The sequence below is a fragment of the Lampetra planeri genome, chromosome 3 (genome assembly GCF_965212315.1).
Source record: "Lampetra planeri chromosome 3, kcLamPlan1.2.h2, whole genome shotgun sequence".
Taxonomy (NCBI): Eukaryota; Metazoa; Chordata; class Hyperoartia; order Petromyzontiformes; family Petromyzontidae; genus Lampetra; species Lampetra planeri.
This window is the reverse complement of record NC_136109.1, coordinates 14,133,487-14,149,713: the sequence shown is the minus strand read 5'-3', so window position 1 is coordinate 14,149,713 and position 16,227 is coordinate 14,133,487. Positions and strand designations below refer to the sequence as shown.

The 16,227-nt window shown below is 39.6% G+C and overlaps 1 protein-coding gene across 1 annotated transcript in view; it reads right to left on the bottom strand.

Annotated features, from left to right (window-relative positions):
* Positions 1-591: 591 nt before the first annotated feature.
* Positions 592-16,227, bottom strand: part of LOC144738443 (synaptic vesicle glycoprotein 2C-like) — a 92,984-nt gene continuing 77,348 nt past the window's right edge. The window contains exons 12-13 of the mRNA XM_078621487.1: positions 7,351-7,510; positions 592-6,070 (exon numbers count right to left, since the gene is read on the bottom strand). Of these exons, the coding sequence (XP_078477613.1) occupies positions 5,887-6,070; positions 7,351-7,510 (344 nt within the window). The 3' untranslated portion in view covers positions 592-5,886. The remainder of the gene's footprint in view (positions 6,071-7,350; positions 7,511-16,227) is intronic.

Genomic DNA, 16,227 nt, shown 5'->3' with positions numbered 1-16,227 from the left:
ACTAGTAAACAGAATGTTTAAGATTAAGTGTGTCCATGCCACAGATACTTTAAACATTCACGTAGCCACATTTCATCATGGTTGTTTATGCAACCCGTGTAATTGAAGACAGAGTGGTGCGATCTCGTCAGCATTTGTTGACTGTGCCAAACATTGTTCACTTGAAGGCCACATCGTGTTCAGAGGTGTTCTGAAAAGTCGCACCCAGGTGTATGGATTAATAATAGAGCACTCGGTAGCATTTGCCACACAAGCTTGTATGAACACACCCGTATGGGCGATTTTAATGGGCCGACACCAACTTTACCCCACGTAAATTGCAAATAGTACAAGTACTCCATGGACCACATATAACTCACACATCTGTGCATGTGGACATGTACAATATGTTTGGTAAACCTGTGTGGAGGCTCCAAATAAACACGTAACTCAATATACACATTATCTACATGGAGTCATTTTGCCATATCCACGTGATTGCTATGGTATGGCGCATCCACATTTTCTGAAAATGTGAACAGATATTACAAGAACATGTAGGCACTTAATTTCACATGAACAATAAATCACGACCAGTACAGGCATATGGAGGACACTTAACATACATACATCTTTATTGGAGAATTAAATATGGTACACTTTATTAGGCTGGAGGTCACAGATTCTAATGGAAATAGAGGCTAAGGAAATGCATGCGCAATCACCGAGACAGAATAGAATCACACTGCACATGGGCCATGTTTTATACAGCAGGAATGTTACCATCAGAAGGGGAAAAAATTCAAGGCCCAAAGGGATTTTGCAACTCCACCAACTTTGTTGAGGTGTTAAATAATAACTGACCTTAATTGCACTGTCAGAATGAATGATCGTCTCATCGTTGGTAAACACTGGGCAATGCAAATGCTGAGATATATAGACTTAAGGTATAGCCAAATATATTATGGCTTTCGTGATATTACGTACTACATGAATGTTTATACATTATATCGTCTAGATGTCGTCCATATAGACGTGTGTACATATACTGTATGTGTGGCCAGAATCACGGCTTAATTGGTCTGCCTCATTCAGAGGCATGGTTTCTACACTGGTGCCATGCCATCCTACCAATCCCACCACTGTGTCTGGCTTGACTGTCATCTGTGGTGGAAAGGTGGGCTCCACACATTGCACGTTGTGGAAAGGCACAAAAAACAAGACATGAGCTGATCCTCAATTGGAAGGAAGCTGCCAGTGGACACTTCAACTGCTACTTCACACCAACGCAAGAATTGGGCCCTCATTTACGTGGGGTTGACACCGAGCTAGAAAGTAAACAGTACATTGGATTAAAATGTAATTATACTTTGTGATGCAAATTTGAGTTATATGTCTGCATGAACATTTTGTTTCTTATGTTTAACAAATCTTGGCCACTGCATATTTACGTTTATACAAACATTTAATTGTGCTTTATACAGGCAATCAGATATCACGCACCTTCATCTAAGATTATGCCCACAAGCTGATAGAGTCTATATTAATAGGACAGCACATTGTTCATTGCACATATGGATATAACACACGGTTTTTTTTCAATGCCACTTACAAATATATCAGAAACAGTATTCCTAAATATCCAACATCTAATTGAAGTTATTAACTCTGCTGGTAGCAGTGGGCAGCCCTTTGTATTACTGCAATGTGGCTGCAGTGGCTACAAAGGGACAGGGAGTTTAAAGGTGCACTGCTTAAACATTTTACAACACATCCAGCAGTAGAGACAAATGCAGAAGCATAGACAATGTCTAATGATTCATGTAATTGCTTTCAAAGAAGATTCAACAAAACACCACCTATATTACAGGATTTGACACTCACTTCAACAATAGATACACACATAAATCAAAAAGCAGATAACAAAAATAAACCTTGTTCGTTAAAAATAACAGGTGCTTTGTTTTAGCTGTGACCGATGGGAAATGAAAGTCAAGGCTGGTCAGCCAAAATATCGGAATCTTGCTTTCCTCTCGGACACTGTTACACAAGCTGTTATGTTTAATAAACATGTTATTTGATGTTTAGGATCACTGAAGCATAAAATTGATACCTTATGAAATGCAACACTGATGTCACTCAGCGAAGTTCCATAAAAAAATATATATAGCCAACGATTTTCACAAGATGCTGTGCTTAGGCCGCCCTGCTTATATATTCGTGTCTATATAAGACAACACGGGAGCACATTTTATACGTTGGTTGCAAAACAATAAAAAAGGCCGTCTTTGAATATTATGGCAATACGTACGAAAATTACATTGTTCAAAGCAACTACTAAATACGCTACTTTCTGAATTTAAAACTACGCGTTAAACTGCAGCTATAAACACAAATGTGTATTCCTGCATTTGTTCTCTAATCTCTCTCCAATGTAATTCCAAGAATGCATCTCGCCATGCTTGTGTATGCTCTTCTGACTTTGTGTACTATTTTCCGGATGTCTTCATTATACACGGTATCCTTGAATAACTTCATCATTTTTGTGCATTGTATGTACATACGCTATTGGAATATTAGGATTTAAATATGCTTAGCCAAACATGACTTAAATAAAGCAAATACAATAGCGTATATTTCCAATAAGTGCAGAACAAGCAGCTGATTAAGATTTTTGTGCCAAAGTATTTTGGATGAATAGTTAATATTATCACAAGCATATATACATTATTTCTATAACTCCAATATTACCTGTGCTTTCTGAAACGATAAAGAATAAATACATCACAATGTATAGAGAGTTAACACTTTATACAGCAATTTTTTTTAAACAAATATGTCCAGCCGTCTAATAACCCACACCACAAAAACACAAACGGGGCGATTTAACTTAATGACGGGTAACTCTATTCTTTTATTATCATCAAACACAGTACTGAGTACTACCTATCCTACATTTAGTTTTGAATGTTCGTGACATTTGTTTTTTACCGGGTTTGTTTGAAAGTATGTTGCTAAATTTTGGTGACCTTTGACACTAGGTTACTATAAAAAGCACAAGGATGTAAAAAATATAGGTAACGCATTTTTATATTGTGTCACTTTCAACAGGCTCTTTACACATTGTTTCATGGATGACTAAAATAACACCGAACTTATTTTCTTCGGTTGATAGTGTCAGTTTTATGTGTATAGTGGGTGTTTTTTTAGTACTATATGGTATGTGGAAGAGTACAATCAGTTCTGCAACATATCAGTGTGTGCTCTTAATACCAACTAAACCACCACGAGACCTCGTTAAATATGTAATTATGTTCAGCATTTCTATAGTGATCACACCTATTACAAGCTATTCCCACTTTCATACGCTTACTGAATAATGTAAAACAAAATGATTGAAAAAGTGTATGGTGGATAGATTCGAATAGAAATTCAAAATGTGTCACCATACTTAAATGAGCTTTGGGCAAACAGTCCTGAGATTCCACATTCCTAAGGTGAAGACCAGTTTCTCAAACTCGAGTTGAATTATCGCAATGACAGTTGTTATTTTCCATTCGTGCACCTTGATGTTGTGTTGTTTATTACCTTTCATGGACAATAAGTTATACAAACGTTGTATAGTTTTTATTTTATCCAGTGGATCATGGTGCATGGATTGAGACTGTCACATTTGTAATTGCTATCCTGATCTTACCATTAAGAACCACCCAGAAAACTAGGAAAGTTAATCTGGAAAGCTCACTGGTCAATTGCTAACATTATTTCCGATGAAAAACTTAATTTATCTCCTTCATATTTTATGACATTAATTAACTGAAGCAGTTAAGAACACTTCATTCGAGAGGTAGCGAGTGGCTCCAGGGGCTAATACAACGTCAGAGCACTGAGCTGGTACCACTGGGCTAAAATCCAAGCCACCGCCTGTGATTAAACGAGATTCTCAAGTGTAATGAGTTGATTGTCTCAATCCGGTCACCGGTGACGGCACAAAAGAATTATCCCCGATGAGCCGGAATCAGCGGTGGAATTTAAATATTCCCGTGGCAGTAGCAAGTCTCCCAAGGGTGGCCAATGTTGACTTCCCACAAAGTGGTACCTATTTTATTGACCCAGGACAGCTGATGAGCTGTCATGCCCTGAATGGGACCTGACCTCAGAATATTTTGATTGTGTAATGTACTCTATGAATATGATATTACGTTGTATTTAGTAGTCGTTAAATTCCAGTGTTATAGGAGTTTTAAGGACTGTCACGATTTCATATAATGCTTATACTTGAGTCCACTTTAGACATAACAGATCAACATTGGTCATTTAAACGCTACAGTATTCCCTCGTTACTCGCGAGGGATGCATTTCTGAGATGCTCGTGAATAGCAAATGTCGTGGATAATGATATTTAATTAATTGTCTTAAATAAACTTGTAAATACATGCAAATTATCATAATAACACATCACACTCTCTCGCATCACTCATTGTTTCATCTCTCATCACATTATATCTCATCACTGTGTCTCATCACTTTCTTTCTCTCTCTCTGTCTCGATGCAATCGTGTAGAGTCCCAGGTGTGATTCGCGGAAAGCCAAAATCACGGATAGCATTTGATATTTTGAGCAAAGCTGTATTGTTACAGCATCTGAAATACCTTGAGAAATCTTCATCTCTGTGATAAATAGCAAAGGAAATTTACATTTGAAGAAACACACAACCCACGGGACACTCCATTGGAAGTGGTTTGTGCCAACGGCCTTGATTTGAATCCCACTTCACTCGAGAGATGCTTATATGCTGCAAAGATATTTAACTGATGTTTAAGTCACGATGTTTTCGTCTTTGTTTTTTTCTGATTGTGCTTGTTGGATTATGGAGTGTATTGTTTTTCTTGTTTGTTAGTTGCTAGAATGCAATGGTATCTTGGTGTACTTCACAAACTGTGTGCAGTTCATGTGTCAGGTACTTTATTCAATAATGATGATTAAAGAAATTGGCAGTAAATTTCTAATTAAATGTAAACTAACCTAAAAAATCAAGTGAGGTGCATGTTTGCAGTGCATTGTACACCGACAGTTCATATTTTAGAGGAAATCATTTTGCTGCCAGGAAAACAAATACAGCCAAATCTGCAGAAACTGGTGCTAATTTCACAACATTTTCATCAAATGTTAGCAAAAACTGCCATTCTACCAAACATGAATTAGGACCTACATATTAAAACTTTTTAAGCAAATGTGCTGACACAAACACTATTGTTCATAAACAATAAAATCTAACGAAATGTATCCATCACTAAATATAGATAGCCAATAATGATTCCACTATGCATATGAATTACAGTACAGGCAACTGTATTGACAGTTTACGGACAAAAATGCAAAATAGACTTTCCATGTAGAGGATCAATGATCGATACCCTGGTTAAGCTGCTCAAAAATGTTAATACACTTAGAAAGACTTCTCTGATCATGATGTCACACGAACAAGTTTATAATGTCACATGATCCACGTAACTCCACGTGGTGATGTCACATGAATCAGTTTATAAATCTACGTATGAACAAAAACTGCATTCGTTAAGATTTAGTTCACAGAATGCATTTTCCATTCAACATTATCTGTTTAATGTGCAATCCACGCTAGCGTAGGATAGCTCTAACTTCCAAGATTGAAACTGTTTTCTACACCTATCCCCAAAAACCTGTTCACCTCCCTATACGAGCATCCATAACTTCCTACGCCAAAACCCCGGATGCAAACGCCTTCTACCATCTGGGACACTCCCGAACACTCATCGAACACTTGCTAAAAACGGACCCCCACCCTTGCTCTACTTATCGAGTCTTCAGCCGGACGAGGAGCCGAGGAGAGGGCCGGTGGCGGTGGCAGCCAAGTGGAGAGGACGGTCACATGAGGATTTGGCGACGTGTGTCGGGCATGCGCAGCGCCACGAAGCCTCCCCCAACGAGCACGGTGGAGGCCAGCAGCACGGCCACCGTCTTCCCCGAGCCAACGGTGGAGTCAAAGATCACGTTCCCGAACACAGCCGCCAGTCGGCTCATGGCGTTCAGGAAGCCGAACGCCGTGGTCCTGCACACACAGTCGACAGCCGTTGGTTGCGCCGGTATCATAATATTTGCGAGCCGGTGCTGCATACACCGATACGCCGTACGTACAGGGATCGCTGCCGCTGTGGGCTATCCTTGGCTAGATTGCATCACGGCACTGGAATTGTTGAGATGAGATGGATGTAAGGCATTTAAGTGCCTTATAAAGACAAGTTCTCAACCGAGTACGAAATAAGTTGGGAGGGGGAGGCAAGACTGATCCATTTATATCACTCGACACTGACGTTAGCCATGGCCGGGAATCATACTCAGGTCACTTGGGTTTTTAGCGCAGTGAGCTAATCATTGCACCAATGCCCCAAACCTGCCAATGCTTTTTAACACACTAGTTCATGAAGCTTGTCTTCGCCAGGCAAAAGTTTTCAATAAATATAATATAATAATTAACCTGATATTTTTTTTTTAATATGTATGTACGATCAGATACTAACAACTACTCCAAAAATGGGTATTTTTCCACAAAAAAAAACAAAAATTTTGACGACTTGATTCAGCATCTTATATTTAAAGATGTACCCATCGGAAACCGCTCAATTTAAAGATTCCGTTTATTTTTTTTATTAGAAAAAACTTAAATTCATAAACTTAATACTCTATGATGGGAAGCTCCTATCTTTAACAGTTTATTCAGATTTGAACATCATAAAATGATTTTTTTTTTCATTCAAAACCACTTTAATCCGAAATATCTCAAGAACAATAAAGGATAGGACAATGGTTCTCGCTTACATTTTATTTGCCGCTTTACACTCTATCAAACGAAAAAACGCAATGTTATATTTTGAACCGTTTCTGAATGACAAGCAAAAACACTTAAAATCGAGATTTGGGGGCCTAAAAATTAAAAATCTCAGATTTTCAGATTTTTTTCCTTGTTTTTTTGCGTCCTAAAAGATACCTATGTACCAAATTTCAGCTTTCTACCTTGTCGGAAGTACCCTAGAGGTTTTTGAGACATACATATAAAAGTATTTATATATATAGATAAGGTGGCCCACAAGTTAGGCTGGGAAACACTTTTGGGTCACCTAATTCACCCCAGGAATGGACAGCTGCAGGCTAGACATTACCCAGCGATCTATATGACGTAAGGTTAACTGGATATATTAAAAAAATGGCCTACATAAAAGGATACATCCAGCACTTTGCTCAAAGTAAGAATGTCTGATTAGTTTCCGAATATGTCCTCAGCTGTGGTATAAGAAGTATGCGTTGGGGTGTGTGTTGGTGCAATGCAACCACCTCTTGTTGGTCGGAAACAACTCGACAGTGATGACATTGAGAGCGTTCCAAGCGGAGATGCTGAGTCCATTAAAGAGGCAGAGCAGCCCAATCATGGTGGCTTCGCTGCTCCCAGCCCAGAGGAATGAGCAGCTCACTCCCGACAGGATCATGGAATTCCCTTAAGCAGAGGGCCACATTCAATCAGCAAAATTAATATCAACCAAACAAACACAAACAAGCATTTGTCAATAACACTGTCTTAAAAGGAAACATATGTAACAGGTGATGTTTCGGGTAGATGGCTCTTCCTCAGAGCACATAGAGAGACCAGAGAGATAAAGCAGATAAGACTTCCAAACTGCACTATACACCATGGGACCTGATGAGAATGACATTTTTCAAGTGTTAATAGATATTGAGTAACATACACGTCTTTCAATAATCCAACTAATTGTATTACAAGTGACTTATCAAATGTAAACGTATTAAATAAGGAAACTTTTTTTCTAATAAAATTCCAATTATAAAATGTTTCCGGCACATTGCATTTTGGGTAGAATTGTTAATGAAAACATAATGAGCAGCATAATGCAATTAGTAATGAATTCCTGGGTAAATTATCACCTCAATAGTATGAAACATGATCACAAATAATGTGCAGATTAAATGTATCAAGGTAAATTCCTGAACCTTGCAAGCAGGGTTCAGGAAAAAAATAGATATTTCAGTGTCTTTTCACCCCATGATGAAACCAATAGAGACAGTGTCTATGATATACCCGCAACAAGAAACAACCAATGTCATGACTATGTGTGCTTTCTTTCTGTTTAATACTAACAATGCTCACCGCTCAACTGACCTGCTAAACAAATTAGCCCAAGGAAGGTTTTCCCTGGATTGGAAAAATGGCCTCAATGGTCTTAATTGATGGATACCACATAATCTATGTGCATGTATTCCGTTACACAAGCAAAAACCAGAATACTGCATTATCAGAGGCGACCATAAATAAAATAGATGTATGACACAAGCACACATTACCAAGGTTCCCATAATAACAACAAATATCCGGTCCTGTGTTTAAAAGATTAAATACCATATGCAATTAGGTGAAAGGTTATCACACCAAACATTATTTATCGCAAAAGGATAATGCTAGAGCAGTGTACAGATATTAGAGTTCATAAAACAAAATATTCGCTGATACAAATGATCAAGAGAATATTTTATGTACATACATTTTTAGAGTGATATATTATGAGTAAGGAGATAATTTTGGCAATGCAATGTTTTGCTAAATTCATGGATGAAGTGTAGAAAATAAACAATCTTCCATGGAAATGTCACGGAATAAAATGGAGCAGTGCCTAACCTAAAATTGTATAATGAGAAAAAAACTGTAAATATGACTGTTTATGTTTTTTTCCCTTTAATAAAATGGCTAAATTAAGTAATTATCTAAAGGCTTCGGTCATTTCAAAATTGTTTCAGATTTAATCATAAAAAAAACTATTAAAAACATGCGCAGAGCATGGCATACGATATGTTTGAAAGAAAATATAGGACGCATATCATCAAATGTAATTCAGGGCAGGGCTGGCGCACGCCTGTAATTCAGTACTGGGGAGGCAGTGAGGGTTGATGGACGCACACATGTTGTGAAACTCCCTTCCCATGGCGGCCGAGGTGCCTTATCCTGGCTCGCCAGAGGAATGCAGTACAGCAAGTGGACTAACCGCCATCTGTCTACATCCGTACGGGGATACAGTGTTTCCCCCTTGCACGCACAGTGTTTTTTTCCGGATGCTCCAGTTTCATCTCACTGATATAAACGCTCAGTGATTGAAAACATCTGAACATAAAAAACGCAATGCAGGACCCTCTTGAAAAAGAGTCCAGCGACTCAGTGTAGCTTTCTTGGATAAGGAATCAAAATGAGTATTAATGATTTGTGACCACCTTGAACTTCATGCCAAAATCGTAGCCTCACAGATCTAGATGTTTTGTTAACTTGATCACAAATAGCATCACCGATCCGGTGGTCATTATTAACACTTCACGGGCCGTCCATAAATGACGTCACGCACCTGGGGGGGGGGGTCAGACATTTGTGACGATGTGTGACGAGGGGGGGTTTGAGAAATGTGACGTCACATCAAAATGCGCAATTTTAAATAAATATAGACAACACGTTCTACTTAATTAAATAGACTTTTTAATAAATGTTTTCTCCTACAACATCAGAGTGCAGCGCCAGATTAAATACGCACTACAATGACAATAGTTTAAAGCGATTTGAAGCATATTCTATTTTCAAAATGGAAATATGGTTTTGGGGGGGGGGGGCAGAGCTTTGTGACGTCATATTTGAGGGGGGTCTTACTTTTTGTGACGCCGTGTGACGAGGGGGGGAGGGGTCAAAAATCGTCCAAAATCGCGTGACGTCATTTATGGACGGCCCCATATATAAAATATACAAATTCTCACTGGGTTGGAGGACAGAAGTGGGTAATTAGTCCCAATACGCAGTATGAAGGAATACAAAAATTCCCTCTTCCAGCCATTCTGCCGACAAAGCAATTTACAAGGCAAAACAAATAAAAGAATAACACGGGTGGGACAATAATCGTGTGAAATAATGTGAGATATTTTATAACAGACCTGAACATGTAAGCACTGGTAGAAGCAGTAGAGGGAGCTTACAGAGCAACACTGAGATTAAATCTTGATTTGAAGCTTTCGTGACTGCAGGAATCCATACTCTTTGGTTCTTTCGGTAAAGTCACGTAGGAAGAAAATAAATAAATCACGACGTTTCGATCGCAACACAAGCAACCGTCATCAGGTGAGACAAACACTGAGATTGAGAAGAGAGGCAGAAGGGGGCTGAAGCATCAATAGGGCCAACAGCTTTGGCGTTATACCAAGAGGTTTTAGTGTTGACGGTGATGTACCAACCCAGATAGGGGCACAGACCCCAGAGATCGACGACCAAAGAGGAGACCGAAGGCCATGGGGAGCCATGTGGTGGGATAGTGTATTAGAGCAGAGCCTCGGAGGTTGCATTGGTGATATGACAATAAACTAAAAACTGTTTTCATTTTACCAGGTAAAGCCCACTGAGCTACAGTATACAGCTCTTTTTCAGAAGCGATCTGCCCACAGGTGATAGCTCAACGAAGTGGCTTACCATGTGGACATTTATTGCAGCCAAATACTCCAAATGCATGTTTCTGAATGTGGAGGGAAACACCAGAGGACCCGGAGAAGTATACACGAGAACATGCAAACTCCAAACATACGGGCGTCAGAGTTGGGATCGAACCGAAGACCTCCTGTATACCAGGCAAGGTAGTTAACATCTCACCACTGTGGCGCCCAATGACAATGGGATTCCAGCAAAAGAAAGAAATGGCGAGGTTTGGTGAAATCAACAGCAATGACCGTAATATGACCTCTCAGCCTTGACCAGAAATACACACACTACTGTAGAGCCATGGTGCCCTGCTGCCACATGTTGGGAATTAGGTGTCACATATAATGGCGTGACCCATACGGTGCAGCTTTCAGGAAACTAGTTCAGAGAAGTGTAAAAACAAAGTCTCTCTAATCGTCAATAACAAAGTTATTATTCAGAAAAATACATTTATCGATGTGCAGTAAGCATGAACAGATCTGCATTGTAGAAATCCACAAATAGGTTCACAAGTATAGCAAGATGACTGGTACAGAACATCGTCAATGACTAAATAATATTGTTGTGTCAGATTGGTTCTGCAATGAGCCAAACAACTTCAAAGATTCAAATACAGCACCCAAACATTCGAATTGTTCATAAATCAATCAATTAAATGTTAGCAGTCCATTTCTCATATAGTATTGGGATGGAATTATTTCTGGTATACACATATATAGACATATTACTGGTAGGAACCCACTGGTTCCACCAGCCCACAGGGGATTATTGTGCCTGTCCGTCGTGCAGGGAGGGGCTGGGTGGGGAGGGAGGGGCTGGGTGGGGAGGCTGGGGAGGGGCTGTGTGGGGAGGGTGGAGCTAGGTGGGGAGGGTAGGGAGGGGCTGGGTGGGGAGGGTGGAGAGGGTGGGGCTGGGTGGGGGGTGGGAGGGGTGGGACTGGGTGGGGAGGGGCTGGTCACCCCGTGGTGCCCTTATAAAACTCAACGTTAAACCTACTCACGCCGGCTTGTGCCCGCCCTCACAGTCGGGCATATTTACGGAATACACCACGCCGCCATTGACCCTGGCCATTGACCGAGCAACCCAACGTTCCTACCAGCTCCCTCCGCAGGAATGTGTTCTTACCACTCTCTGCACAAATCAAAGGAACACTTCAACAAAGTCGATGAGATGGCAAATGAAACCTACTGAAGTGACACCGGAATAACTTTTGTGACGCCATCTTTTTTTTCCAAACAATACAAGATTGCTGCCTTTAATACATTTTATTTAAAATCAGTAGGTAAAATCCCATTGATACAGCATACCAAAACCTTGCACTAATGCAGATTCACAATGCAAAAGAAAATATTCAACAGCAAAAACATTTCCCCAAATGCCATGAGCTAATTCAACTTGCAATGTGTGGTGTTTCAAGGAATAAATAGGCAAAATCATGAATAACAGCCAGCCCTGAAACAGGGCAAGGACGTAAAAGGTGACCAGGTCTCAGGTGTAATGAGTTGAGAGTCTCAACACATCACCGATGATCGTAATATTAAATTTAGGTTCCGCACTTAATTTGGCGAAATTGCAGCTCTGGGAATTGAACAATGTCATGCTCTGAACATTACTCGCTGCTGCAAGGCTGGTGGGAAAGTGCTGCCCATCCCCTTATTTTGGAGACCAGAGAAGTCCTGAATGCATCTTAGAGGTACTGTAGCTCTGTGGTATTCGGTTCCAGACGCATACTTCGTCTCATATGACACCAATAGCACAATCGGGATAAAATGTGTGGGGACAAGACAAACAAAAAGATGCTAACACAATCTACCAGTGTGCCCAATCAATCAGGTCCCAATCGGAAAGACTCACACTTACCCACAATCATTGGTGTGTCTCTCTGGTAATAAAATGACACGTACAAAGATTACAAATATAGCCTACATAGACTATTACAGAAAAATGTTGCTAGAGAGCACCTAATGAGGCCTAAACAGTACATAAGGGGGTGGTGTAGCCAACACCATGCTTTGTTTCCATAATGCTGATGTAACACACAAACCCAGGTACTCATTTAAGGCTGTGTCAACCTAGCAGAGGTCCAGAACCAATTAAAATATCACTCACCAATAATGTTAGACATGGCCAGGAATAAAACTCAGGTTTTGCAGCAAGGTAGGCTAACCACTACACCACTCCTCCCCTAGTATCGTAACATACGTGCACTGTTGCAATGTTATGTAAACATTGATAATGAAAGTATAAAATGTATCGTCACTTTATTAAAATTTAAAACTTTCTTTTAAATGTCAAGGATACCTGCATTGCAGTGATTTCTTTTTTAAACATCTGTGATTTCCCATAAGAGAGTCAATCTGTACGATGAAAAGAGATAAGAGATGGAGATGCTAAAGAAACTTGATTCCTTCAGTGAAGCAATATAATTCAAGGAAATGAAGCTCTGTGCATGAGGTTTCTGACAAAAAAAATTGCTCTTTAGTGACAATGTATTATGAGTCGCATAAAATTCCAATAATTTTGTCGTGCACAGAACACAGCTAGTTGAACTGGAGTGGCACTGTACAGGTATCCATCCCCCTTGATTTACAAATATTCGGTTTACAACATTTCGCGTTCACGCAATTGACAAATTATGCATACTCGTTGTTTTTTTTTCGGTAAAGTCACGTAGGTAAACAAATCAAATGAAAGCAACTAAATTAAATCACAACTGCTTAAGTGTGTCTTGTGCTTTCGCTACGTTGTCCCCACCTAGAGAAGGACACTTGTGTTGCGCCCGAAACGTCGTGATTTAATTTAGTTGTTTTCATTTATTTTATTTTTTACCTACATGACTTTACCGAAAAAACCCAAAGAGTATGAATCCTTGCAGTCACGAAAGCTTCAAATCTGAAATGATGCATACTTTATTTTTTATTAACGAAATCGAATTTCCGCGTTAATGAAATTTCACACAGCACAAGCCATGGAATCAAACGAGAACCAGCCGGGAGGCCTCGTCATCCATCCGCGGGTGTCACCCTATTCCTACAGTGTCACAGTAATGCCTCCAAGTCATTCCAGCATGCAGATGTTTTGGTGAGTTTCCTGTAAAGGTGAATTATTTTTGTTTAAAATTTAATTATTATTCAATATTCTTGGTTCTTTCCCTTCTACGTGACTTTACCGAAAGAACCAAGAATATGAATCCCTGCAGTCACAAAAGCTTTAAATCTAAATTTATTATTCAATAGTTTAAATATTTACTTTATTTATTATTTATTTCTGTATTTTTGTATTGTGAAAAGTTATTAAAGGTGTATATTTTTAGGTTCGGAGTGGAGTTTTAACGACTGTCCGAAACACACCCCCCTAATTTTTTTTATTAAATTAATGGGACAACCCATTCCAATTGACGAAATTTCCTTTTACACGAGTGTTTTTGAGGAACGCCTTCCTTTCCTAAATCGAGGGATATCTGTATAGATGTGTGCCTTTTGACAAAACAGCCAGTGTGATTTATTTTGTGTCAAAGAGGAAATTAGAGCTAATATAAAGCTCACAGTGATGGACAGAACTAAGTTGGTCGAAGATTAAATGTAACGCAGAATGTAAAACTCTATCTAATTGCCCCGAGGTTGTCATAGGCACAATTGAAAAATCACGGTGTGCATTTCACCCTTATCATTTGCGTTATATATTTTTTTTTATAATCGCGGTGCTATTTCACGACAAATTTACTATCATGCTCTTTGAAATTCACGGGGTTGTATTTTAAATATTCGTGGCCATTAAGAGGCGACGACTACCCAACAAGGAGTGTAGGCAGTCAGTCTGCCTCTGTCTGCCGCACTGTTTACAGGTAAGTGCGTTTATGTTCATCATAATTAAAGGTAAGTTAAATAACACAATATTATACAAAATATGTATTCATTATGTGAATGTTGAACACCGTACGTAGCCAACCGTGCTAATCGGAGGTGTGGGGGAAGTTCGTATGTTTATGTTTAAATGTAAGATATGTTTATGCCCCTAATCCTATTTTCATCATACGATTGGAATATTAATATTTGACGATTAAATATTCAAGCTGTTCTCCAGGAAGGTATCTCCTGCGAATATTAAGGGTTTATTGTATTGTAATTAAAATAATGACAGCACGTTGTTATTTTACTGCTGGATGAGGCCTCTCCACAGTGTGTAGGTTATAGGTTTTATTTTACCATACTTCACAGTACTAATCTTGATTTGAACACAAGGCAGCAGACATCGTGCTGCTCGCAGCAGACATCGCGGCTAAAGACGGGCGCTTGTGTTGCATTCGAAACGTCGTGATTTATTGTTTTATTTCTACCTACGTGACTTTTCCGAAAGAACCAAAGAGTATTCACAGTACTAGTCAGTACGGGTTTGTGAAGTGGGTGGGGGGAGGTGCAGGGTGGATTCCAATATTACTCACCATTGATGTTAGCTAAGGTTGGGAATCGAACTCGGGTAGCTGGGTTCATAAGCGCAGTGTAAAAACCACTGCACCGCCACTCCACCCCATATACTATACAGTAAAACCTTGGATTGCGAGTAACTTGGTCTGCGAGTGTTTTGCAAGACGAGCCAAAATTTTTAATAAATATGAATTTGATAAACGAGCGAGGTCTTGCAATACGAGTAGCACGTATACGCTTTGTCCGCCGAGCGTCACGTGATCACAACTGATATACGAGTGCTTTGGATTACAAATACGTTTCCGGAACGAATTATGCTCGCAATCCAAGGTTTTACTGTATTAGCAGACATTACATAGAGCGAATAACCCCACATTTTGGTAATGTAGAATTCCCATCAATGGCTCAATATTTGTTTGAGAAAGGAAACATTTTGACATTTTTTTTTATTTTAGCAGCACTGCTCAATTGGTGTTTGCAAACGACAGGAAGGGGGTGGGGGGGGGTTAGGGCCAATTTGCTCACTTCTGCGTGAGAGAGACAGGGTCATGCCACTACTCTCAAGAGTTGTGACAGAAACAGTGAAGAGGCCACTGCTGTGCATGTTGCACTGATTCACTGCAATTGCTGAAACGTCTGCTGCTGCCTTCTACAACCTCAGCTCTATTCACAAACTGGATGAGTACCAACTGCGACATTCCTTCCACAAGGCATCATTGTACAATTAACTTTGTGGCCTTTGATTACAACAATGAACAGTTTTGTGAAATTATGCTCTCCCAGTGGTCGTGTGGATTTTTTCTCCAGGTTCTCCAGTTTCTGATGAAGTAGAGCCATGCCTTCCCTTATTTTCCTCTAAGTAATCTGTTCATGGGATTTCCATAAAATGTTGGTTACAGTTGCAAAGAGATGCAGAAGACAGTAAATGCCGCTACCCAAGCTTTAAAAACATATTTTGTCATGTTATATAAGCCTTAATATATATTTTTTAAATACTGTACATAAATTATGAGGAATTTCCCAGAAGTTATAACATATATCCCCAAAGTCACGTCTTAAATTTGTGGATATTAATTCATGAGAATGGCTTGAATCTCATGAATTTGTTTCGATGGCAGTAGCCCTCCAACAACACGACAATGCCAGACCACACATGAGCCATACGAAATCAAAGGCCATTGCACAATTTGGGTGAGGGTGGTGCACTGTCTACCATATAGCCCAGACCAGGCATCCTCAGATTTTCAGCCGTTTCATCCTTTAAAGGATGACCTA